Source organism: Pholcus phalangioides, unplaced genomic scaffold (assembly GCF_987345545.1).
Source record: "Pholcus phalangioides strain wild (caught in Gottingen) unplaced genomic scaffold, Ppha-v1.0 ptg000032l_1, whole genome shotgun sequence".
Taxonomy (NCBI): domain Eukaryota; kingdom Metazoa; phylum Arthropoda; class Arachnida; order Araneae; family Pholcidae; genus Pholcus; species Pholcus phalangioides.
This window is the reverse complement of record NW_028301622.1, coordinates 6664882-6692843: the sequence shown is the minus strand read 5'-3', so window position 1 is coordinate 6692843 and position 27962 is coordinate 6664882. Positions and strand designations below refer to the sequence as shown.

General features: G+C 37.2%; 1 protein-coding gene across 2 annotated transcripts in view; it reads right to left on the bottom strand.

Annotated features, from left to right (window-relative positions):
- LOC149066849 (twitchin-like) overlaps positions 1-26908 on the bottom strand; it is a 303184-nt gene extending 276276 nt beyond the window's left edge. Inside the window, exons 1-2 of one of the 2 annotated variants that reach the window (XM_089253214.1) lie at positions 26410-26908; positions 15375-15408 (exon numbers count right to left, since the gene is read on the bottom strand). In XM_089253214.1, coding sequence (XP_089109340.1) covers positions 15375-15408; positions 26410-26722 — 347 coding nt within the window. In that variant the 5' untranslated portion in view covers positions 26723-26908. Of the gene's footprint in view, positions 1-1104; positions 1591-15374; positions 15409-26409 lie in introns of those variants that run through there. The other variant, XM_089253215.1, reaches the window with a different exon arrangement.
- Between the last annotated feature and the right edge of the window lie 1054 nt (positions 26909-27962).

Genomic DNA, 27962 nt, shown 5'->3' with positions numbered 1-27962 from the left:
TGGAAGCATAACGAAATAAATACACTGTTGGTGGAAGCATAACGAAATAAATACATTGTTGGTGGAAGCATAACGAAATAAATACATTGTTGGTGGAAGCATAACGAAATAAATACATTGTAGGTGCAAGCATAACGAAATAAATACATTGTAGGTGCAAGCATAACGAAATAAATACATTGTTGGCGAAATGAATATCAATCAATTGATATGGGAAAAAATGAGACTAATAAAAACCAAAGTTTTCCAGCAAAAAAGCTGGGGCTCAGATACTCATTCAGGAACCGTTGTTAGGTAGGAACTGTTTGAAAATCTATCTTTAAATATAGAACTGCTAGAAAATCATTGTTGGTGATACCCATTGTTGGATGTGACTCATCGAAAATCATTGTTGGTGATACACATTGTTGGATGTGACTCATCAAAAATCATTGAGAAAACTCGTTAATAGGTAGAAGCATATCAAAAACTAACCCATTAATTGACGAAATCATATTGAGATTACCAATGCCAGGAATAAAATGGAAAAAAGATCATTGTTAACAGAAACGTAATGATAATAAAAAAAAACCATTGTTGGCTGTAACTCACCATAACATAATTGTCAAGATTAAACCCATAAAAAACCAATGTTGATGAAACCCATCAATACTATTATTGGATGTAACTTATCAAAAAAGCATTATTGGTTGAAGAATGACGAAAAAAAACCACAATTGGATAGAGTAAGGATATATTAACGCAGATTTAAGTTGAAAAAAAAAACAGAGAAGTGTAATAAAAATCAAAGTGTGTTAACAGAAGTGTAATAATAATATAAGTCATTGTTGGACGAAAGCTTAACGGAAAAAAAGTACACCATCTGTTAAGTTGGTATTGCTAAGCCCATCCTGTTACAAAAACCATTATTGAACAAATCGGCCCTTTTGTTTCAGAAGAAATCTCTGAAGATGTCACACACGAAAGAAAACCCTTAAAATTTCTGCAGTATTGAAATTCAACGTTCAAATTATCCATGGGGGGAAAAAAATGCATAACATAAGTGTACAATTAACAAAAATCACTATAACTGATTATAAAAACTTTTAATATCATTATAATTACCCCATAGCTTTATCGTGTTTATCCCTGTTTCTTTATGTAGATCAGCGTTATCCAAAAATCATCAATAAATCCGAGATCCGAACCGAGGACACACGCACACATAGACGACACCGGATAGGGGAAAAAAGAAAATACAAGTCTCTCAACTTATTACGATACTTAGAATTCCTTCTCTCTTGTTCTTGGTGAGCACTGCTCAAGTCTTAGGGCTGACTGAGGGGGCCGTAAGAAAAAGCAGAAGCTCACACACAATCTTTCAGAGAAAATAGTAAAAAAAAAAAGAAAGAAAAATCTTTTCTTCTATTTTCTTGGTGCTTAAAACTGTACCAGACCTGCCTGGGTCAGCAGATCCACGGCATCCGCGCCACGTTCTCGTCGTCGGAAAATCGTCTTCTTCAGGTTCGAAAAAATATATGTATAAAAAAAAAACATTTATATATATATATGTTAAGAACACGAGAAAGTAGGAAGCTTCTTTCCAAGCACCCAAAAATAAGTTTCCCCCCACCCCTCTAACGGGAGAAAGACGCAACCATTTAAAACGTCACGCTTCCAGAATAGTTATGCAGTTAAAGCAACTTATCGGGGGGCGAAAGAGTTTTTCTAAAACAGACAAGACGGGAACAGTTCAAACAGAAGGTGATGATGATGATACTGTCTGTGCTCACAGTGATGGGAAAAGACCCTTGAAGGGTTAAGAAAAAAAATAAAGTAGATGAGTGTCTAGGTTAGTCATATTTTTACGTGACCGCGGGCATAACACCATAATGACATTCGAGGCGTAATATTGTTATTATTTTTCGTTTGTGATTGATGGAAGTAGTTAGACATAAAAATAAATGCAACAGAGACGAGAAGTGTCAAAACCGATGTCTATAATTAGGTAACGGGGACGTAATTCGGTAATTTCGGAATGCTGTCGAGCTTTGAAAAGAATTCGCCGAGCTGGTATATTACGGGATACTCCCTCTCTCTTCTCCATCCGTTCTCTGTAGCAGCTACTGGGGAATAGAAAAAAGAAATATGGATGGTGACAGTTAAGTAGAACTTTGTCACTTTGAAATTTTCTTAAGCAGGAGATCGAAAATACCCTGCATGGACAAAAAAATTGAATCGAGATTTATGGTACTGCACCAGTATTCCTAAAAGCATAAACGTCAGAATGGAGTTTTATGATCCGGCGATATTTTAGTCGTGCTGATTTATCGTCAGCAAATACTCTGCATCAACAAAATCATGTCTGCTGAGTAGCTCAGCATATCAAATGACCAACTTTATCCATCAACGGATATTTGCTTTCTCCTAAAGCAGTGTTTCCCGACCTTTCTGAAAACAAGTACCAGTAAAGTGCTCGAAACAACTCGACGGATCACTTGAGTCCCGTATTACGGGACATTACTGTAATTTTCGTTGTTCCGATGTTTTTTATACATTTGTCCCGTTTTTTTGACGATACTTATTTGAATTTGTAATATTGTATTTACTAAAGTCGTGAATCACATTTTTTAATATAAATTATACTATGATAATTATGGAAAAAATTATAAATATTCACCTTAGATTTATTAGATCCCATAGCTTTGTTTCGTTTTGTCCTCACTTTTTTTTATTTTGAAATTTTAATTGAGACTAGTGATTGTGCTTACTTCCGACAACTTTTTTCATGACAATTGGGTCCCGTATTTTACGAATTATTTAAGATCCCAGTTTACCGAATTTTATTTTTCGTAATAAAATATGGTCATTAGATCTTTTGAAATTTTTTTTCGGGGAATAAATAAACTGTAGCAGCTCTTTATTTACACACCCTTCAGCAAATTTTAGCAGCAATTAGCAAATTGCATTTACAGCAATAAATTGCAATTTTCGGCAGAATTTTGTGATATCCCGTATTTAGGATCGTCAATATTTGCATTCTCCTCGATGACGTATGGTAGACTTCAGTGTGAAGGTATAGTTTTATTTGAGCACATGAGAATATTATTAATATCAATTACAAAGGTGAATAATTTTATCAAGTCTGCTTGAGGACCACCTACCATAGGTTCAGAAACGCTGAGCTACAAAAATGACATCTTCTAAACGCATTTACTAGTCTCAAACTGTGAAATATCCGCTAAAACCACACGGGGGTATCATTCCAACCCCTCTCCAACAGTGGTTCTGAACCGGAACTGCGGAAAAACAATTTTGGGGGTTGCAAGACGGGGGGGGGGGAAGGGGTGAAATATACCATGTTGACTGATTCAGGAAACTTCAAATAAGTAAAATTTAATTTTTTTCAATCCTTTAATCCTTTCAGTGCCGCATTATAAAAAAATGAAATGAAACCATGAAAATTTTTTTGCAGGTAATTTTAGCTTTAATATTAAGGACTAAAAATAAAAATAAATATTTTTCCAAATATTACTTATTACATAAGTTTCGTGAGCTCCATGGAGATTAAAAGAATACCAATTCAAATATGTTGAATAAAACCTAATAATTAGAGCCCGGGAATTCAGGCTTCATAAATGACTTTTTTGAATTTCTCCTGCCTTAAATTCCTATTCCGATATTGTTTTATGCCCATTCGTAAATTTTATAGACCACTGACTATAATACCCGGCGCTGCCCGGGTTTCCTTCAATTACTGGAAAAATTGAAAAAGTGACAAAGCATCATAATGATATAAACTATTATGCATAACACTGGCAGCATAAAAGAAGTGAAAAACCATCGTAAAGGAATATGCATGTCTGAAACGCATTGCTAGTGAACCACGGTAACCAAAGGAAACATTCCAAAAGTGATTGTTGAGGCCTGGGAACCATTGCTGCCCGACAGTTTTTTGCCCATTTGGGGCATTTACCCGGCTATGATGAACTCTTAAAGTTCGTCGTTCAAGTCGTGTCCCGTTTGGCACATATGCAGAATTTGACGACGATCGGTCTAAAATTGTAGATTTGTATAAGAGGACAGACAGATAATCAATTTCACATGTACAGATATTCTGCAGGTTCTGCAGAATATCTGTACATGTGAAATTGATATTCTGCAGGTTCTGCAGAATATTGAACTTAGATGTATTGAGAACTTCAAAAGAGTTTTTCTCTCTTTTAAATTTTCAACCCTTAGTATCAAGATGCTCGGCCGATTGTCCTCCAGATGGAAGGGTATGAATTTTAAACGCGTTCCCACAAGGGCGTAGCGGGGGGGGGGGGGCCCCGAAATGTGAGAAAATGACCGAAAAAAGGGAAAAAGATGGCCAAATCCATTGTTCTGTCGGTTTGGTTTCCCCCCCCCCCCAACGAAATTTCTGGCTACGCCCCTGTGTTCCCACAACAAATCGATTGCCCCCCCCCCCACTTTGATTTTCTTCATTGTAGGTGATTTAATGGAGGGTTGGGAAATTTTGAAACTTTTCAACATGTAATTTAAGTACCTAGTAAGCATATGTAAAAATTATGGTGGATTTAGTTAAGAAATCGCGATGAAAAATGTGTTGATTCTCCTGCCAGGAAAAAAAGATGTTTCAATGTTTAACATTAACGCCCTTTGCTGCTGACTCAAAACACTAATTTCTGAATTGATGAATATTTATGACATGATGAATATTATAATTTTCATCTCTTCTTTTGGAGAAATTTATATTTTTGGTTATTACTTTGATAAAATTTATAACAGTTCAACTTAATTATAGAAAAAATTGACGCAGTTAAACATTGGTTAATATAATTTCACCTTTTTATTTTTGTCAGTGAGCAATTTTTTTTCCCAAGTCAGTTTAAGTTTCGATTTCATGCGAAAGTAAATAAAGTAGGTTTTTTTGCGCCATCTATCGTTGACTTTAAATATTACTAGTTTTACAAAAAATTTTGGTCATATTTTTTTTCACATTCTATCTTTTTTTTTTAATAAAAAATTTTTCATGAATGTATCTTTGCGTTCAAGCATAAGAAAAACTACTTCTCCAGGAATATGCAGATACCAACACCTTTTCTCTCATAAACAATAGCGCTAAAGTAATAAAAAAAAAAAGAGAGTTCTTGCATTTGACAAAAAACTAGGAACAAAACACGATTCTCTCACATTTATATATCTATTTGCCATACTTAATTTCCATAAGCAACCAATAAAATTCAGCTTTGTGACACGTGGGATTGGGAGCTACAATAATACTGAAGGAAAAATATTTTTTAAAGCACTGAACATCATACTCTCGCTCATCGAAGAACATAACATTATCATATTAACAACCATATGGTTCTTGACTCTATCAACAACAGTAACATATCTCACATTTGCACATAAGTGCAATATCCACTGAGATATTCGAGTTCAAATAAAAAGAAGAAAGCTTGGAGAAAGTGTTAAATATACAGGGGAAACGTTATTTCATGCTGTTTCTTTCCCAACTTCGAATATCTTAGTGAATATTGCATTTAGGAAAGTGGAATTTTTGTTTGACATCAGGAAGGGCAGGGCAACAACTTTCGAATTGGGTTCTTGAGCACAGGGGTGTCCGTATAAAAAGTTAATATTTTTATTTAAATAGCTGTGTTCAAAACCCCTTGCCACATGAATGATATATCTGAGTACTACAGGTTATCTGAATACTTTTTCTAATTGGCAGTGTCTCTCTAGGATCAACAGTAAAATGTCATACGCCCTGTTGCCTATGCACCCTGTACATACAGGGTGGTAACTATCGACCATCTAATAATTACACACGTGATTCCTTGTGAAAAATTGATATGAAAATGTGTTTTCTGTTTTTTGATTTAACCCGTAATTAATGAGTTATAACGCTTTAAAAATTGATGACGTCACTTCAGAATTCTGACAAGTTCACCGAACGTACACCAAACGTATAACTTGGTTTTTTTTAAACTGAACAAGGATATAACCATAAAAAATCGAGAAAACAAACCAGTCTATTTCCCCTTTCTCTTGTGTGTACGTGTGTGCACTTTTCAAATTTTTACGATTTTCTATCGCAGTTTTTGAGTTCATCCGTGAGATTAAGAAAAAAAAAATATAGCCACCCCAAAAATTCTAAAAATTTTCAGAAATATTTACTCGCCATGTATTAGTGAAATTAACATAAGATTATTTTTTTTAGATACTAGCCCATGGGGAGTATTTTTTTTTTTAAATGTTGAATTCCGATTTTGTCAAACCTCAAAATTCATAAAATTGTAACGAATCATCAGATACAGAAGCTTTGAGTTTATTTTACTAACACATGTATAAATATTTCCATAAAATTTCAGAATTTTTGGGGCAGTAGTTGTTTTTCTTTTCTTTTTTTTGAAATCTTAGGGACGAGCTCAAAAACTGCAATTTGAGAAAATCGCGTTCAAAGTGTTTTTTCCTGTTCACGTTTACACTACAATTCATTAATTTTTAATTTTATTTAGAAAAAAAAATTTAACCCAATTGATACGAAATTTTTTTAGTTTAATTTCGATGATTTGAATAAAATATTTTTTGAAGTCATATTTCAAAAATCGACTTCAAGGATCGTGACACCCCCCTTAAATGAATAAAGTATCACTAACTATTTTATACAAATACAACGCCACAACAGGCAAACTGCCCAACGAGGTGGCTGACTTAACATCATGGATCCCCGAGCCATTTTTTGGAGGCCCTACCTACTAATGCTACACCACACATGCACCCCGCCCACCCACACACACCCCCCACGCGGAACCCCCAGCGAATCGGTACATGCGAGAATGTGCGTGTGCGTGTAGTGAAACCTGACGTGAAGTTTTTTTTTGTTTCTCTGTAATGCTTGTTATGTGTAGTGCTGCCATCTGCCACCAGTTTTTCTAACTATGAGTGAAGTGTTATGATTGAATGATTTATCGTTGTAGGACTGTTGCTCTCTGTGGCGAGACTTTTCAACGGGGAGATCGGCTCGCATTTGCACCTTGAAGTTGGGCCTTGAAGTTCTAACCACAGAAAACCAACTTCAGCCGACCACCACTGTGGGGTTCGAACCCGGATCCTCGCATCGCGAGTCCGTCACTATAACCACTCGACCACCACAGCGGCTTTTGAGATGAGAATGTTTTTTCCAATTCCAAGTCAGAAGTTTATGTAAATCTTCTAAGTTTCGGAAGATTTATATGTGGCATTACAGCTTTTGATTATAATTCTGCAACACAATTAGCTTGAATTTAGGCAATAAGCTAGTTGAATGAAATTGATCATAATTACAAATTATCACGATGAAATCAGTTTAAAATTTTTACGGCATCTCATTTATCTTATGAATGTGCGTATGAAACAGTAGACCCCTGCTTAAAATCATATTTAGAAGAACAAACAGTAAAGGCATGGCTCTCATTTTGAAAACTGAGAGGTGGAGGGGGGCGGCATGATTTCTCGGAAAAAAAATTACGAAACGAAATATAAGAGTACCTCAAAGTTGCGGGAAAATTAGTAGTGTCTGGGGCGGAAGCAGTCTGAAGTCTGTCTCTGTTGAGAGGGGGCCTAGGGAAACCATCCCCTCATAAATACGCCCCAGAATCCATCTGACAAAATGACCAAATTCGGCGCGAATCATGCAGGCTGGAATAAATAATTTCGAAGTGGCATCAAAATCTTTCTTGAAAAAAGGTAAAATAAACTTACAAACATTTCACGCGATAAAGATCAATTGAAATCACAAGGAAATTAAAAATCTTCATTGCAACATGTAGAATTCAGTGTGAAATGTAATGTGACTGGATGAATAATCAATATAAAAAATTCAAAAAATTCGAGAAACAGCTAATTATATTGAATATGTCAATTAATAAAATAACTTAATTGATTATAAGTTCTTGACAGTGAATCGTTGTTATTATTTTACTGTTCCCATCAGTCACCTTCGTGTTGAGCTAATATTTTTACATTCTTCATTGAAGCTTTTTATGCGTAACAGTTTCGATGAAATTTTAAAATAACTCATAAAAAACGTTACCCTGTTTTATTGACTAACATGTGATCTCCCAGTAAACACTATGAACTGTATGCACCTCCCCTCCAAAGTTTTCACTAAACAGTAGAGGAGAGCAAATTGTCATGTTTTGGTAAAAAAGTATTGATTTGGTTAAAAAAAAATTTCAAATAGATCTCATTTGGCTAACACTTCATAAGTCTGGTGATAAATTTTCCAATATAGTGGCCGAAACTTACACGTAATAACAAGTTTACGATACCACACTACATAGATAGAAAAAGCGCGAATCGTGAAACAAAAGGGCAGAACTTGGCTTTTATATAGGGATTGAATATTTCAGTTCATTTTCAAGAAGTGGCAACCCCGCTACTGGAGGAGAAATTTACTTTTGTTGGGTGTTTGGCGCGTAACTGGCCGTTAGAGAAATTCAAAACGTTATTACTCCTTTAATATTCGCCCGATTCTAAAACGGAAAACACTTTTCCATGTGAGTTTTCCACAAGGCATCACGTGTGTAGTGTTATTGGGCAGTATATATAGTTACCACCCTGCATATTTGATATGTATATATTTTTTCCACTTCTATTGCCGTAAGTGCGTGAGGGGAGCGAGCAAACCGTGGAGCCCGATGTGACCGTCTCTGTACACATCCCTAACGGCAGCTCTGATAGCGTATCTATCACTACCGAAAGGGGTCACTAAATCCCTAAAAAGAAATGTAGGAAAAAACATTACTTTAGATATAGTTTTTCCTCTGAAAGCAATTTGGCTGACACTTAAAATATCTTTCGATTTGTCAAGCTATGCAGTACCCGAAAACCGATGGTGGGAAAATGTCCAGAATGGAATGAAATCACGAATTTCCGTGTTGCGAATGAATAACCTTGTATTATTCCGTCCTGGTAGTAACCAAAAGATAATTAAACCACCATCATTCACACAACACTACTACTGACTTGAATCGCAACAGAGACGTTTTTCTTTCTCGCCAAGATCCATAACTGAAAGGTTCTTTTCAGATTCCCTCCCGGTGATCTTAATGAGCTGTCGGTGAATCCGCCATTTTCTTTTTCTCCCCCCCCCCCCTCTCTCTCGGTACCTTAGCACATATTCAGTGGTAGTTAATCGCAACGATTATATCACGGGGCCCGGTGAGTTAAACAGATTAAACTTCACCGTGTGAGCAACCACCAAGAAAAATGCTGACTCAGTTCAGGGTCTCTGTCATGGATGAGGCACGTGGGCTCGGATCCAACTCACCTGTCTCAGCTCCTTCCTTCAGCAGCCATCGTCAGTGAGATATACCGAGTGAGAGAGAGATTTCTACTCGCACGCTCTGTTCGAATTTCTCCCCAAAAATTTTGTTTTTTTGCGTGGGTGGGGGTTTTTTTTCCTCTCCACGAAAGAATTAAATTTAACGCACACTAAATAAAAAATAAAATTTAGGCACCACGTCTTTATAAATCCGAGAGGGGAACAGTTGCTCAAGCGGAGGTAGAAAATAGTCTCGCGACAGACGCGGCGCGATGTTTACGAGCAAATGATACTCGTAGCTCGTGAAAATCAAAAAAGAAAATAGTTTTAAAACGAAGAAGAAAAGCCAAAACTGAAAGCAGCAGAGAAGAAAAATAATAGAATAGCCTAGAAAGATTTGAAAAAAGAAACATTAAATAATAATAGAAACCACCCACGTTGATGCCAACAATAGCGATGTTTGCCTTCGATATCGGTTATCAAATCCCCAACCCCTCTCCGAGGACAATCTTCAATGTCAATGTGCCCGAGTCCTATCACTATTCTTTGGATCAGGGCCACTCTAACCAGACACGGGACCCAGTGCGAAAATAATAGCTAGGCCGAGACATCTGAATAATTTCGGGGGGCCCTTCAGCACCGATTTTATATATTTTGTATGCGAGGGAATCAATTGTCTTCAAAAAATTTATAAAACATGAAAAATATCCATACAGAATAATATACACGCAATTGAATGTAAATTTAATAACAAGAAAAAAATTAATGAAAATTTGTAACTGAAGGTAATTTTGTAGTACCCAATGAAAGGAATTGCCTGAGAACTAATGGAAATTTTAGAATACACGAATGCAAAATAAGAGAAATGGAAGAAATTGTTAAAAACTGATAATAAATGAAAGTAATTCCAGAATTAATAAAAATTCAATTTTACAAAATGGATGAAAATTCAGAATTTATGGAAGAAATAATTGCAGAATAGATGAAAATTAAAAAATTAAGAAACTCATTGCAACGATTCTGGATTCAATGTACCGTAATTCCGTATTTTGCTGTATTTAAGATCCCAAATTTCTTGTATTATGCTGTATTTAGCATCCCAATCTCTTGTATTTTGCTATATTTGAGATCTCAGTTTCATGTATTTTGGTATATTTAAGATTACAATTTAGTTGTTTTGCTAAAATTTTAAGATTCACAATTTCGTGTATTTTAGTGCATTTAACATCCCAATTTCATGCGTTTTTATGTATTTAAGATCCCAAGTTCATTGTTTTGCAAAATTTAAAATTTCCAATGTCGTACATTTTTGTATATTAAAGATCCAAATTCCATGCCTTTTGGTGTATTTAAGATCCCAATGTCAAGGATTAAAAAAGGTGCTGTGCTAGACAAAATTTTCATCAAATCTACCGGAGCGAGTGAGCTCAACCCAACAAAACTGATGCTGTCTTCTAGTCCGATAGTTATCAAACCCATTTGCTCACCAATAAGGTGCTAAGCGAGAACATTTATTTTGCTGTATTTAAGATGTCAATATCAATAGTTTTTGCTATATCTAAGATTCTCAATTTCGAGTATTTTGACGTATATTCAAGATCCCAATTTATGGTATTGTGTAATACCCGACAAAATACACGAAATCAGCATTTAACATACTGATTTCGTGTATTTTGTTGCAGATAAGATCACAATTTCATTATTTTGCTATATTCAAGATTCCCGAATTCATGCATTTCGGTGTATTTACTCCACTTTCGTATATTTTGGCGTATTTAAGACTCCACTTTCATGTATTTCGGTGTATTTAAGACTCCATTTTCATGTATTTGGTGCATATTAAAGATTTCAATTACGTGTATTTTGCTATATTTAAGAGTCAACTTTCATGTATTTGGCTATATTTAGGATCTTAATTTCGTGTACTTTGGTGTATTTAAGATTTTTAATTTCGTGTATATTTAAGATTCCAATTTCTTGTATTTTGTTGTAATTAAAGGCTTTATTTCATGCAGGTTGCTATATTTAAGATTCATAATTTCGTGTATTTTTGCTTTATTTAAGAGCCCAATTTCTCACATTTTGATGTATTTCAGATTCCGATTTCCCGCATTTTGCTGTATTTAAAATCTTAATTCTGTATTTTTGACTTGGAATCAAATTAATATACCCTAGTTCCTGAGCAGCATTGTTATTTATCCTCGTGAACTAGATTCCTGCTTGCAGCGATTTGAAGAAGAAGAAGAAGAAGAAAAACCTTTATTTTCCCCACCCTTCAGCAATTTTAGCAATAACGTAAAATTTTGTCGGAAATTGCATTTTCTTTGTTTCAGTCACCGATGTCCCTTATTCGGGATCGAAATTTTCCATATTTTCCGATGAAATATGGTCACCCTGAGCGTGAAGGTCTAATTATTTCATTAAATTATCAAGTCTGCCCCCTACGGAGCCTAGGTTGAGAAACGCTGATCTGATCTAAGGGGGCTTTGGTTTCTACCAACGGTAAATTCTTAGGTGGGAAGGAAATATGATTTTAAGCATTTCTGGATCATCTGGTTTGGATCCACGCCAACAATGTTCCAACTATTCCGCTACTTTTTCTTAATCACTGATGGTGATGCAGAATTGGAACTTGGCTGCAGGTAAGCACTATAAAAAAAACTATTCTGAATTGATGCCATATTTTTCAGGAAGTTAATAAATAGGTAGAAAGAGATCTGTGAGATTCTTGCGGAGCTTGTAATTGAGTTACTGAAAGAATTGATGGATTTGACCAGAGTCCCTAAACCTTGACAAATCCCGGGCACCAAGTCCCATGGCGACTTAAAAATTGGTATCGGCTCCTAATTTTCTTCGCGTAGTTACTAAATTGGGGGCTGAGAACAGCACAAAATGCTTGGAATTCATATGAGCATATCTGCCAACATGAAAGAGGATCACTACGTCCAGGAAACGTCAAAAGAAACATTATTTTGGACCTGTTTTTCTCGGGTAAAAAAATTTTTGGCTCCTAAAATAACTGCTCTGGCGCTTATATTCTTTTGCGGTACGTCAAACCCTGACTTAAACCAGTGATTGTTACGGGGGGGGGGGGAATACAACATGTCGACTGATTGCTCAAAAAAATTTAAATGACGAGAGAAATTCATTTTGCAGTCACTTAGAATCTACGCCACAGTGGTGGTCGGATGAAGTTGATTTTCTGTGGTTTCCGATTTCGAGTCGCAAATGTGGGCCGATCCCCAGTTAAAAAGCTTCGCACAGAGAACAACAGGCCTACAACGATGCAATTATTCAATCAGTATATTTCATTCATAATAAGAGAAACTGATAGCAGATGGCGGCACTTTACACATAACAAGCATTACACAGAAACACACTTCATTTCAGGTTCATTACACGCACATTCCAGCATGTACCAATTCATTAAAAGTTGCGTAGAGGAATGTGGACGAGGTGCATGTGTGGTTCAGTAGCAGTAGCCACTTACAATCTCAAAAGTTGTTTGAAGGCCCTGTCTTTTTTGTGGTCAACAAACAAAATTCATGTTTCTAAGTGCAATATTCGCTGAGATATTTTTTTGCATTGAAAACAGAGAAAAAAGGAGGGAAAGAAGCGCTGTCCGTCATTTTATGCTGTTTTTTTTCCTCCCTCTTTTTTCTGATGTTTAAATTAAAAAAAAAATCTCAGCGAATATTGCACTTAAAAACATGGAATTTTTTTTGTTGGCCTCGGGAGAAACAGGGCAACAGCTTTCTAATTGGAAAGTAAAAGACGGAGATCGTATAAGAATTTAAATTTAAGAACTTTTTATTAATAATTTTTTATTTATTTCATCAGCATTTAAGATGATGGGTGACATCATTTGAAACATTTTTTTAAATTGAAAGTTGTCTCTAAAACCAACGGTTCAGGAAATAGCCAGAGGACAACGATAAGAATGGCCACCCTGTATACAGAGGGAACTCATGGCGAAACTTTAGGGGAAGGTAAAAGACACATAAAGAAGCATTTTTTTTTGTATAGCAATGTGAGGCAGGCCCGTCATCACCTGCCCCCCCTAAATGAAGGCCCCTAAATGGCTTTTGAAAATACACTAAAAATGGTATATATATATATAAAATATATGTATACATACATTGAGTACATGTGCTTTGCCCCTCCCCCCCCTGGAAAAAGTTGAAATGACGGCCCTGAGATGTGAGGTCGGAAATGAAAAGTGTTGGTGGAAAAACAGCAATACTGAGTGAAAAGAGGCTTTTATTTATATTAATAATCACAGGCGCTCAAATATGCCACCACCAACAGCGATACAGGCCTAGCAGCGTCTAGCAAGTGATTGGTGTACCCTTTACAAGATGCTAAGTGTTTCACGAACAGTTGCAGCAGTGACTGAAAGTTTTGCAGAATGACGTCCTCATCAGAGTTTTTTCGCCAACACTTTTATTTCCGACCCCACATTGCTATACAAAAAAAAAAAAATGCTTCTTTATGTATATTTTACCTTTCCCTAAAGTTTGGTCCATGACTTCAGGAGGGACACCCTGTATAAAATTACAATGATTTGGCAACTTATCACAGTGTTGGCAAGTTTTCATTAGCTCAAAAGTCGTCATTTTTAAGGACTCTACGCAAACTGTACTGGTTTTGTTCACATCAAATACCAGTTACATCGTTCGTCAAATATCAGTTATATTTTTTTTGACAATCACTATGAAAAATTTATATGAATACAAAAATCAATTATTCAAAAAATATGAATTATAAAGTGTTTTGACACATTTTTTAGCTTCCACTTCCATAATGGTTGGCGTGAAATTCACGTTGCGATATAGTTTCTTTTCTGTTAGTGATCATACTAATTGTTTTTCATTTCGATTGAGATTGAGTTATTTTTCTGCGCTTAGATTTGATAATGCCGTGAACATGACTTAGGAAAAATGTCAAAAAATTTGGTAAAGTATTACGCAAATATGGGAACCGGGTTTTCTCCACCTCCAGGTATGGCTGCTGAGTTAAACAGTGATAAACTACGCACACACACACACACAAAATGCCTACATGATACTATACAGGCTGGGCTGTCCGTATTGCTTGCACAGCGGGTTATATCTGCGACCGTTAACTTTTGAAACATACTTTCAATTACAAAAAGTTTTCAAATGTCGTGCAGCTACTCAAAACGTCTAACTTTTTTCAAGGGTAGAATAGAAAACTTTTTTATGATTCCCAACGTAGGCGTTAACGCCCCCTGGGGGGGGGGCGATAGAAGCTACGGGTATAGCATAGGATTCTATGGGCTAGATTGTGTTGAAGCGATGGGACAAAAAAAGGTCGGGAAACTATAATGTAGACCCTTGTGATAAAACCTCTATTTAATGAAATTTAAATGCGGCTCTGAGAAGTCATTCACCAGAAGAAAAAAAAATCCATATCTTTAAATGCATTGATTTGATGCATATTTGATGTATTTTAAAGGAGATATTTGACTTTGAAGTTTTCAGCATTTATCGCCAATTATTGAGGGTGTGGTCTGAAGTGATGCTTCACATCTCTACATCACTTAAGGACCCGCAGGACATTTACAGATCGCTCAAGTGACCTGGGCATTTACAGATCACTCACGTGTGTAGCTGCACATTCTTACTTGCATCAAGTGATCCACGGGACATTTCAAGATCACTTAAGTAGTCTGCGGTATACTCACAAATGGCTCAAATGATCTACCTGGGGGACATTTACAGATCATCTAAGTTTCCCGCGGCACATTCTAAAAAAGGTTGGGAAGCACTGTTCCAGACAAAACGGAACTGAATGAGGCACAAATCCCGATTTTGTGATGACACGTGACTTTAATGTATGGTACATGTTTTTAATAAGGAGCTGGAGAATTGAACACCTCTAGTTCTTCCGCTCTCTCGAGATGAAATTAAGCTACTAGAATTCTCTAAGAATTAAAATATACCTTGCATATTTAAATGTATATAGTACTGTGCATATACATGTGCATACGTGAGTAAATTCAGAACACAATTTCCGAATAAAAATATCCCGAGAACAAATGAAAACAAACACTTACCCTGGAACTGGTTGTGGCGGTTCTTCATCTTCATCTGAATGAATCGGAAATTTGAAAAAAAAAAAAAAACAACATTTCAACAGATAATTTTCAAATTGAAATTCATTTAACACAAACACATGACAGTTCACACAGATATAAAACACATGTTACTTGCATTCTAAATATTACACCCAAAGGATCACACGATCCGTCCAGGGTTCCATGGTTTGTAAGGGAGCGCTCGAAATTCACTCCCCTTCTAATTTGCATGTACAGGGCTTTGCTATCTCGCGAAAGTGCCAGGAAACTCTTCAGAGCCACCATTCAGTTGATTACTTGCAGTGACGCAGTTGCTTTGCTCCCTTCATTTACACTTTAATTTTTAAAAAGTAGTTTTTGTTATAACTTATTACAGTTTCGAAGTCAACTTTAAACAGTTACATTTACGATTTACGGAAAGTTTTTCCATCAGTTAGCGATTGGTAATTATAGATCACTACTTTAATATTGTGCTGCATAGTCGTCACAGTCGTGTAGCTGAAGTCGTTCCCCGCATTTAACGATGTTTTTTTCCCAAAAACACTCCATTTTTTGAATTCGAATGTTTATGTGAATTGTGAATTATTGCACTCAGAAACATGGATTTTTTTTGTTTTCATCAGAAGAGACAGACCAACAACTTACTAATTCGGTTTTTGGGCACACGGGGATGATATAAAAAGTTACTTTTGTTATTTTAAAAACAACTATGCAATCCCTTGAAACTTAAATGACATATCTGAGTACTACACGTTATTTGGAAACTTTTTTTGAAATTGGAAGTACAACTCTAGGATCAATGGTTCGCCAGTAAAATGTCATACCTCCAGTTGGCTATGCACCCTGTATATATAAAATATATATATTTATTTGTTTATATATTTATTCCAAAATTTGCGATTTTGATTATTTATCTTTTTTTGGTTAGAATAAATTTATTTAGTACAATGACACTTGCAGAACTTTTAGGTATTGAATTGAGTTACTCAAATCAGTTTTAAAATTATTTTTAACTCTAAACAAATTTAACAGAGGAAACAGTTATTTTCCGGATATTATGCTGAGGTGAGCTCGGAAAGAAAAGTCGTCACGTCTCCGCCGGGACTCGAACTACTTCAGCGCCTCACGACACAGTGCGTGAAATTAGGAAGGCAGATTCATGTGTCTCCAGTGGTGTAGATGGTAGCATGCTTGCCCGGTATGCAAGAGGCCTGGGTTCGAGTCCCGGCGGAGACGTGATGACTTTTCTTTCCGAGCTCACCTTAGCATAATATCCGGAAAATAACTGTTTCCTTGATATCTCTGGCTGAGAAAGAAGCCATCTATATCTCTCTAAATTTAACAGAATTAACGATTTTGCTTAGCGGAGATGGTATATGGGCACTTTTTCCCTTATATACTTGGCAACAGACCAGATTTGACATTCGATCAAGTTATAATCATGAAATATAATTAACACATATACACACAAAATAAAAAACATGCACATTTGTTTATTACTCAACAGATCAGGTTGATGTAATTAATTAATAATCGTTTAAATTTTTCACTACATTTTTCTCACTTTATTTTAGGATTTAAATTGTTATATACTTTAGGGGCAGTGTATAGAAATTGTTTTTGTGTAAGAGTTTTATAACTCCATATTGGATTCCTGTTTGTTTTATTTTGAACCAGGCAGGGTTTTCTGAATGAATGATAACATTTTGTAAAGGTAAAGGTTTTTAGTATTGAATTTACAATCATTATATTGCTGTCCTGCGTCATAGATTTTTGGGATACATTATTAATTGCTTTTTTGCAAAGCATTTTTGACCGTGTCGATATTAGAATCACAGTCCCCACCCCAAACTGTAATAGCATTTTGTGTAATTGGCAGATCCCAAACAAATTATATTGTTCGAAAAAAGATTGAGATGATATTTTTTCACAATGAGTGGATTCTTATATTGAGGTTTTCATTAAAAGTAATTATCACAAAAATGAGAAACTTTGCCTGGTTTCAATTTATACAAAAATTGCCACGTTTTCAAGACAAATAAATTCAATTGGTCGAATGGTCGACGCGTTTCGGCTCTTCAAAGCCAAAGACCTCGCATCCAAAGACCACTCGGATGCAGCAAATACAAAGGCGAACTCTTCGGACGACCAAACGCGCGCGTAAACATCACCCCTCCACGACTCATTCGTGTGCATTCTGACCACGAAGTCCTAATGACGGATCTCCTTTGAAGAGCCGAAACGCGTCGACCATTCGACCAATTGAATTTATTTGTCTTGAAAACGCGGCAATTTCTGTATAAATTAAAAGTAATACCTAAATAGTTAAATTCATTGGTTTCTGATATCTATTTGCAGTTACAACATTCTCTCAGGCAATCTTTTAAACTGAAATCAATGCTCACAGAAAATTTTGCAATTTTTAAAGCAGAGTTTCTTTTTCCGTTTTGTTTTATACAAAGCTGTACGCAGAGGAATATAAAAAGGGATTTATTAAAAACGAGGAAAAAAGGAATTTGTTATTAATGTGAAATTATACTGGTTTTTCCTCTTTAGAAAAACGTGCTATTGTCAATTATTGCCGAACAATAGAGTAAATTACCTGTCATTACTACACTCAAATAAAGATCACGCTGACAAAAAAAAAATCCCCATTATGCCAAAAGAATGGAGGTTCTAAGGTTATCCCAAGACATCTCACCGATTTGAATGTGGAGAGGAAGAATTAACATTGGCTGTTTGGGGAATTTTGCCTTTTCCTTGCCAAAATTCCGTATTCCATCGTAATTTGGTGTAACGGTGACAATTTACATTGCGTCATTTTGGCAGGGAGGGGGGGGGGGACTTCTTTCGGGCGAGGAACAATTTATTTTTTCAAGAGTAGGGATTTTTTGCAATCACGGTCACAATTCCGAAAATATAAGCATTTTGCGGGAGTGCGGGGATGGAATAGAAGTTCAGGAGACACAACATATCCAATAGACTTCGCAGGCATATTGTAAGGAAGCGCGAACCTGACGTTACCAAACGCTAAGTCATCTATAAAAGACTTAATATTTTATGCGTTAAATTTTGAAGTAAAAATAATTTTTCCTATTTTATCCTTAATTACGTCACCCGTAGCAAATCTGTTTGCCCTCCCCTCCCAGTTCTGTGTCTGGTATGTACACATTCGGTATCATCAAATTTCACAAATTTCCAAAATTTCGATACGCGCCCCTATATTTTGGCTTCTTCGTGATAAGGGTATGCATGCTGCAAAGCCAACCAACAGTGATTGAAATTATCACATTCTTTTAACATCACGTCATAATTGCATTACATAGTACACACATATCCTTCACTATGTGTACGTGTGCACATAGTCTTTAATACAGCGATGATTCTTCTTGGCATGGGCTCTACAACATGTTGCTAGGTCGTTTGTGAAATCTGAGACCTACTTGATGATTAGCACTTTCCAATAGTTTGAGATTGTGGATCTAGATGCCTGATGGCTCTTCTAAGCTCATCCAGCAAATGGTCAATGGTATTGAGATCTGGGGCTTTATAAGCAACTCTCAAATCTATCCTGTACAATGCCAGCACACTAGTAGGACACATTTATCTTATTGAAAGTAATCAACGCTATTGGCTAAACCTAGCAACATAAGAGGATGTACTTGATCAGCAACGATGTTTAGATATGGTTCAGATGTTCATGAACACAAATTAAAGGGCAAGAAATAAGCCAGGAAAACATTCCCCTAAACCACCAAATTGTCTCTAGCAGCTTGAAGAGTTGTAGCAATGCACTTGGTGTCCACACTTTCGTGCTGTTATGGTGTAACTCAGTGGTTCCCAAACTGTGGGTTAATGAAATATGAGGGTTGCGAGAGGTCTTCAAAAATAAAAAAATTCCCACACACAATAATTATAAATTTATTTCTAATTTTTCGCAACTGTGTCTCAACTCACTGAGTTACTTACTATACACATTATCACAGAGAATGCGATTTTATCAAATCCTTCATGTAAAATAATCAATATATATCAAATTAATACGTGTACAGAGTGATTCAAAAAGAATCATCCGATTTCAAAATTATGTAATTTTTTAAATTGAAATTATAGAATGATAAGTGATATGTGAACAACTTATAAATAGAAGATGTCTATGTTTTAGATTATAAGCTATTAACGCTCAAAAATATTGTAGGGAGGGGTGTATAAGGGGGTGGTTATGTATTGTAGAAACAAATACAACGACACCCATATTGTGAATGCGTGTTCGGGCAGAACCGCCGACAGGCACGACAATAAAAAGCACTCGTTATAATAAGAAATATTATTGCAATTGAAAAATAATTTTATATAACAAAGCAGGTATGACTGCGCCACGATCATGAAAATTCCCCCCCCCCCGGCTTTTGAAAATACACTAAAAATGGATCTTAATGCATGGACCCACCCGGTCACGGCCCGGGGCTCTGAAGAGAAGGGGGGGAAGCTCACAAAAAAATGAGGTCTGGAAATTTTCGAGAGTAAGCATGTACATTTGCCAGGTAGGGCCCCTGGAAAAATCACTTGTCCCGGGGGGGGGGCCCATGATACTCTTAAGACGGCCCTGTCCTTAGTTAGGGTAACAAGTTATCCACTACGTACCGTTACGATGAGCAAGATAAGCATTCCTACCTAATGTGTGACTGTGTTGATGATACAGTCCAGAGGATTCAAACTAAAAGCATATAGGTGTTCTGAAATTCCATAATCAAACAGTTCTACCAAGTAAGTATATATATAAAAAAAAATAGTTTGATTTCATTTATCATTGTTATGCAAATTAAAACTGAAACAAACAGGTGTCCAAAAAACATTTCCGAACAGCAAAAAGAGAAAGTCGGGAATATCCCGGGGTATATGGTCACTCGATGTGGTGGCAATGTGGGGTCGCACTTCAAAAGGTTTGGGAACCACTGGTGTGACTAAAAACGTGATTCATCTGACCACATAACTTGTTTCTAATTATCTACTGTCCAATCCTGAGTAAATTCGAGACGCTTTTTCTTGTTAGCTGCAGAAAGGCAACGGTGATTGAACTGGCCTTCGGCTTAAATATTCCACACAATGCATTGTACAGCGAACAATGCGTTCAGAGATCTCGATTAAGATCTGCTGCTGTTTGTTGCGCTGTTACCGTTATGTTGTCTTTTACAAGCCTGGAGACTCTTCGTCCCGTCTGAGCATTCAGCAATCGGTGACGATCACAAGTTGCACGTTGAGATCCAGTTTTTTTTTTTGAATGGCACAGTCCAGTCTTTAAACAATATAACTGCAGCTGCTCTTGATAATTTCACAAATGCGATGGTTTTGCTGATACTTGCTCAATGGCTTCCAGCTCCTAAAATCATACCACGTTCATAGGCCACCGACAGAGAGAATCACGTTTTTTTCCTCCCATTATCTTCACAAACAATTCACCTATACTACTGTCTCAGGAGATAAGCTTTCCTTTTTTATATTAGCCTAGCCCTCTAGCGAACAGGGTGACGACGTCATAGGCTCATTTGCTTAAAACTGCCAGTTGGTAATAAATAAAGTGGCCACTCAGGGTACATGCCTGCATTCGCACAGGATGTCTATAGTTAAAGTTGACGTGTTCTGCTTTGTGTGCACTATTAATGAGGCTGACCGATTAGGCTTTTCAACCTATAGATCAAGGTGTAAAACATTCAAAATCTGAATCTTTTTTATCGTCATAAAGAGTATTGAAAGTACAGATCGCAATAAGTTAATGAAAATATATTTCCTTGATAGCAATAATAAGAATGATAAGAAAGATTTGGATAACAGTTTAATAACGAATGATCATGATTTGTTCCGTAAATCAGGCCTTTAACATGATCAAGAAATTCTGCATTGATGCTACATCCAGGAGAGTGGAACAATGTTATCACTATGGTAAATTATTATAATTATAAATTATTAAAATTTGAAAAATAGTTTATTAACTGATAAAATTTTAATGATTGACAATTATTACCCTATATTAATATAAACTGAAGAGCCAAAAAAACTGGTACAGGCATGCGTATGCAAATAAAGAGATATGGAACCAATCAGAGTACGGCGCTGCGGTCGGCAACGCCTATATAACACAACAAGTATCTGGCATAGTTGTTAGATTAGTTACTGCTGCTACAATGGCAGGTTATCGATATTTAAGTGAGTTTGAACGTGGTGTGATAGTCGGCGCACGAGAGATGCGACATAGCATCTCCGAGGTAGCGATGAAATTTGGATTTTCACGTACGACCATTTCACGAGTGTACCGTGAATATCGGGAATCCGGTAAAAAATTAAATCTACGACATCGCTGCGGCCGGAAAAAGACCATGCAAGAACGGGACGACTGACGAGAATCATTAAACGTGACAAACGTGCAACCCTTCCGCAAATTGCTGCAGATTTCAATGCTGGGCCATCAACAAGTGTCAGCGTGCGAACCATTCAACGAAACATCGATATGGGCTTTCGGAGCCGAAGGCCCATTCGTGTACCTTTGTTCGTGTAAAGCACGACACAAAGCTTTACACCTCGCCTGAGCCCGACAACACACCGACATTGGACTGTTGAGGACTGGAAACACGTTGCCTGGTCTGACGAGTCTCGGTTCCAATTGCATAGAGCTGATGGACGTGTACGGGTATGGAGACAACCCATGGGCGGAGATACGATCAAAAAATGTATATATGAATTGACATCATCATCACCATCGTGCCTCCCCAGCAATAATGACCTTGCCCCCCCCCCAGACCTCCAAGTCTATCTCCGCCTATGAGACAACCTCATGAATCCATGTACCCTACATGTCAACAGGGGACTATTCAAGCTGGTGGAGGCTCTGTGATGGTATGGGGTGTGTGCAGTTGGCGTGATATGGGACCCCTAATACGTCTAGATACGACTCTGACATGTTACAGGTACGTAAGCATCCTGTCTGATCACCTGCACCCATTCATGTCCATTGTGCATTCCGACGGACTTGGACAATTTCAGCAGGACAATGCGACACCCCACACGTCCAGAATTGCTATAAAGTGGCTCCAGGAACACTCTTCTGACTTTAGACACTTCCGCTGGCCACCTAAATCCCCAGACATGAACATTATTGAACATATCTGGGATGCCTTGCAACGTGCTGTTCAGAAGAGATCTCCACCCCCTCTTACTCCTACGGATTTATGGACAGCCCTGCAGGATTCATGGTGTCAATTACCTCCAGCACTACTTCAGACATTAGTCGAGTCCATGCCACGTCGTGTTGCGGCACTTCTGCGTGCTCGCGAGGGCCCTACACGATATTAGGCAGGTTTACCAGTTTTTTTTGGCTCTTCAGTGTATATTAACAATTATTACCCTATATTAATATATTAACAACTATACCCTATATTAATATATATTAACAATTATTACCTAAATATTGATGATTAAGTTGCAATTTGTAGTCATTTTACAGATCCAGGATAGCTTAGTCGGATCGTTCAAATTTTGGATAATTTGAACTTTTTTTCCCCGCGATCTTCAGCTTCGAATTAACCAAGTTCGACTGCATCAATGAAATTGATACATGTGAAATCGAAAAGTATCATCCAAGGTCAACAATAGATGGCGCTGAAAACGAAACCAATTCATCTTGCTATGTGCAATTAACGTAACTTATGACTCTTGAAATGGACGCTACGTATTTAAGTACATTCGATTTTCTTGTAAGTGGGTTAAGTTTTCTTAAATACTGTTGGAGTGATATATTACGTTATATTAAAGAAAATTCGGAAGAAAATACAAAGAAAAAAAAATATGAGCATTTAAATATAGTACATGAAATCGGAAAGTATCTTCAGTTGATAATAGACGACTCTATAGTGAAAACTAAACTAATTTACATTAGAAACACAGTATTAACTGATATTTTATTGTCTAACCGATTAATTCATAATTTGGCACGTCTTATTAAAATAATCAAATACTGTAATCTTTGAATTGTTGAGAAATTTCTTTTTTCAAATAAAAGAAATGATAGAAAGGAAAAAAAATATCAATGGATTTGTCATGTTAAATCAAAAAATATCAACTAAAGTCAACGATAGATGATACTGGAAAACGAAACTGATTTATTTTGTCACACATAATTTATAAGTAATCGAAATTTCTATGTCTTGAAATGGACGCCACGTTACATCTACATTAGTGACAGTGGTACCGGTATTTTGCTTCCGGGTAATTTGTATGTTTTACTTCAAATAACTTTAAAAACTTTTAAACACACACAACCAAAAAGTATTTTTTTTCTGCCCGATATAGAAATTTATCTTAAATTTTATGATTTTTCTTTTGTGCTTTCAAGTTCTCGAAAATGGGAGAAAAAAATTGTATTAACGGATATTTAAGTACATCCGATTTTGTTTCAAGTGGGTTAAGTTTCCATAAATAATTATTGAAATGATAGATGGCGGCATATGTTTAAAAGAAATCGTTTTTTCAGAAGGAAATGCAAAAACTACGCACACGCATTGAAATACTGAAATTACAACAGATGGCTCTAATGGAATCAAAACTAATTTATTTTAACCCTTCAAGTGGTTTTATAACTTTCCTGATCTGCATTAAAATTGCCACATTGCCACGTTTTTAAGAACCCGAGATATTTCTGGATGATCGAAATAAAGCAGATAAAGTTTGACGAGATATCTCGGGATTCTAGCTCCAAGGATTAAAACGTGTAATTATTGAAACTGTCTTGAAATTGATATTAATGTGAATACTCAAATTATATTAACGCTTCTTGATTTCTTGCTTCAGTTTAGATATTCTCAGTATTGCAAAAACTTCATTTTGTTCCTTATTTATTTATTATTTATTTATTTATATATTTTCAGAAAACTAAAACTGTCCAATGAGAATCAAATTTCCCACATCATTTCAATGGTTCAAGTCCACGAGAGCAAAATAAGAAAAAATTATATTAACCGATATTTGACCCCGAAATTGCTAAATATAGCTTACAAATGACCCTTGGTGAGAAATACAGTGTTACAGCAAGTCTGCCAAAGTGTATTTCGGGGGGGAGGGGGGGGGGTAGATAAAAATTTAACATGACAAATATGTGAGAATACTTACGTTTATAAACATATTAACTATAACAGAATTTATAAATTACACAAATTTATTTCACCCCTGATTCTAGTGAAAATTACGAGTTAAAGTAAACTTCATTGAAAAAAATAGTATATTTTTATACATTTTCTACATTTTTAAAATAAGGCTCGCTCACATGAATGAGCATGTCGGGACGTCAAACATGTAATAATTTTTTTTTAAAGAGACAAACATTGCCTCGATTCGACGAGCTCTTATTCTAAGAAGTTCTTAGGGGAAAAACCGTAAAAACAAGAAGCAAGAATGCGTCGTTATATCCAAGGTAGTTGTGTTGTTTTTCATCGTCGTTATAAGCAAGATTCATTAACATCATTCTCTATGAGAATCAGTCGGGACAGCCAATTATTGACGTTATAGCCAAGGTGCCGTTACAACCGAAGTCATTATAACCGAGTTTGACTGCACCCAAAAAATCTCCGCAAGAGAAAGACTGACGATTATGTATGCCGTAGTACGAAAATCCGACTTGTGTATAAAGGGTTTGCACGTCATAAATTTTCTCATAAATAAACTTATAGATTAGAAAGGATCTCACTCCCGGTTGTTGGGTGGGTCCTTAGTTACAACAAGGGTTCCAAGTAAAACAATATGCGAAGAACATGGGAGCAAAAGGGTTAAGAAGCGCTGTTGTAGACGATACACGGATTAGAATAATCGAAAAGAACCGAACAAGATTTTCGTTGGATTACCCGGGGTTTTATTTGACATTCGTCAGCGCTATGTAGAAACGGTTCGGACTCAGGTCGCGAGTCTGGAACGTTTTCCTTCCGCGTCCGGACAGTTCCTCGGACCCGGAAATCGACGTTAATGGGTGGGTCACGGTCATTTCACTGACCCTGTTCTTCACGACGGCGTGGTAATGACCGGGATCGACGATCCTGTAGAAACGGTTCGGACTCAGGTCTCCCGTCTGGAACGTCGTCTTACCTCGTCCGGACAGTTCCTTGGACCCAAATATCCACCGGACACCCAGTCTTGAATTAACCAAGATGGCACGAAATCGATGATGTCGAAAATAATGACGTCGCCCTAGCTCTCCTGCCTCACCTTAGGGGAGTCGGAAACCGGTCCGCTTCCACGGTCATTGCGGACGAGGACTACACAACGTAGTGGACACAATTAGAAGTATCCATATCTGAAGCAGACTCAATGCATTGCAGATTAGGCGCTTAAGGCACCCGCGGCCTTCTTTTAAGGGGAAGCCGATGGAAACTCCAGCTATGTGTGTGGGGTCCAAGATGAATGTTATTTGTTGTTTTATTTATTTAATTTTTTTTCTCTATAAATTTACGAAGAATGAAGACCGAGCCTAGACCAAAATCAAGACCCTTAGAAGCTGAAACTACCCCAATGCATAGGAAAGATGAAACGAAACGTGTTTATTAATAAAAATAGAAGAGAGGCTTCGAGTACTTATTCGGTTCGGACTGAGGTCGCGCGTCTGTGTTTTGAAACATTTACGTCAATTAAGTCATTATAGGCGAGAAAAAGCCGAATACATTAGAATCTATTATAAATACTCACAGAGACAGATTGGCGAGTATTTCGCTAGGGGTTATAAGGTGATTTATTTGATGTATTAAAATTTTTGAGCGCTATAAATTCTCTCGAGAATCGACTTATTAGAACGGGTGTCACTCCCGGATGTTGGATGATCCTGGTTAAAACAGGGGATCCATGGGAAAAAAATATGGCCTAAAGAGGATGGGTGAAAAAGGGGATAAGAAGCAATGCTGTAGACGATTTACGGATTAGAATCATCGAAAAGAACCAAGCAAGATTTTCGTTGAATTGTCCGCGGTTTAATCTGACTTACCACGGAAATTGACGTTGATCGTCGCGGTCGCTTCACCGACCCTGTTCCTCACGATGACGTGGTAATGACCGGAATCTGCATCCTCGGGATCAGCGATCGTCAGCGCTATGTAGAAACGGTTCGGACTCAGATCGCGAGTCTGGAACGTTTTCCTCCCGCGTCCGGACAGTTCCTCGGACCCGAACATCCACCGGACATCCGGTCTCGGATACGCCAAGACGACACATTCAAAAATCACGACATCACCGTCGCTCTCCTGCCTCACCTTGGGTTTCTGCTGGAAAGTCGGAGACCGGTCCGCCTCCACGGTCATCGCGGACGAGGGCTAAACAACGTAGTAGACAACACAACGCGAAGTATCCATTAGCTGAACCAGACAAGTAAGTCTTTTCTCTGTCTTCCAGCCACTCGAACTGAACTGGAGGGTAAATATCTCTCGTTGACGTCTCAACTCATCGCGAGAATCGCTAGCTACGACTGAAAACAAAGAGCAGCTACGAATTTAGTTCTGGAAGAAACCCCTTCCGTTTTTGACTAGCCCGTAAAGTAAACAATGGCGGCATCAGCAGCAGACAGGCGCTCGAGGCACTTCAACACAGAATATTCTGAAATTTTTTTTTCCCCCCAGGCATGGAATAGTAAAAAAGATTCCATCCATCGCGAGGCTAGAAAATGTAAGAGAGTGGGGAGAGAAGTTGTAAACCTCAATCCACTTTCCAAACAGAACAGTTTGGGTATGCCGGCGTTCAGCATTAATCCTTCCCATGGGTGTCATACCACCACCACCATCACCATCATACCCCCTTTGGTTGTTTTGCTTGGCAATCGAGGATCTAAAATAGAAAAAAAACGAAATCAAGAAATTATCGTGATTTGCGGCACCAGATGTTGGTGGTGGTGGTGCTCTGAAAGGAGTCTCTGTTGCACCACACCACGACATCCAAGCGGCTTACGTACAGTGTAAGAGATAGATGGAGAGACCTCGAGGTTAACACAACGGCCATCTCTATTTTTCCCAATCCCCCTTCAACGGAGACATTATCTCTCGAGCCCACCTGTGCTTATTTTTTCTCCCTCCACGTAGTCGTTCCTTGACAATTGATTAAACGATAAGAACTTATCAGTGTCATTCACGAACAATACTCCCTCAAACGTTAATGATCTCCTTACCTGTGGACGTCACCGGAAACCTCTGAATCCGCCGATTCTCATTATAGAAAGTACAAGGCACTCGTTGAGCGTCTCTTTAGTTTATGCAAATCCTAGAAAACACTACCGTAGCTTACGTCTTATCCGTGGATTCTTCGGACTTTCTACGAGAGCAGATGGCGTGATCCGAGTTCAAGTAGAGTTTGTGTGAGTATATAGGTACAGAAACTTCACGGTGTTCTAAACTCTGGTCATTGGAATGAAGGTCTCTCTAAGTCCAGTGTTTCCCAACCGGTGTGCCCCGGCACCCTAGGGTGCCGCGAGATATTATGGAGATAAATCAAAAAAATATTACAGACCACTTAAGGTCTTAAAATAAATCAAGTCGAATAAATTACTCTCAT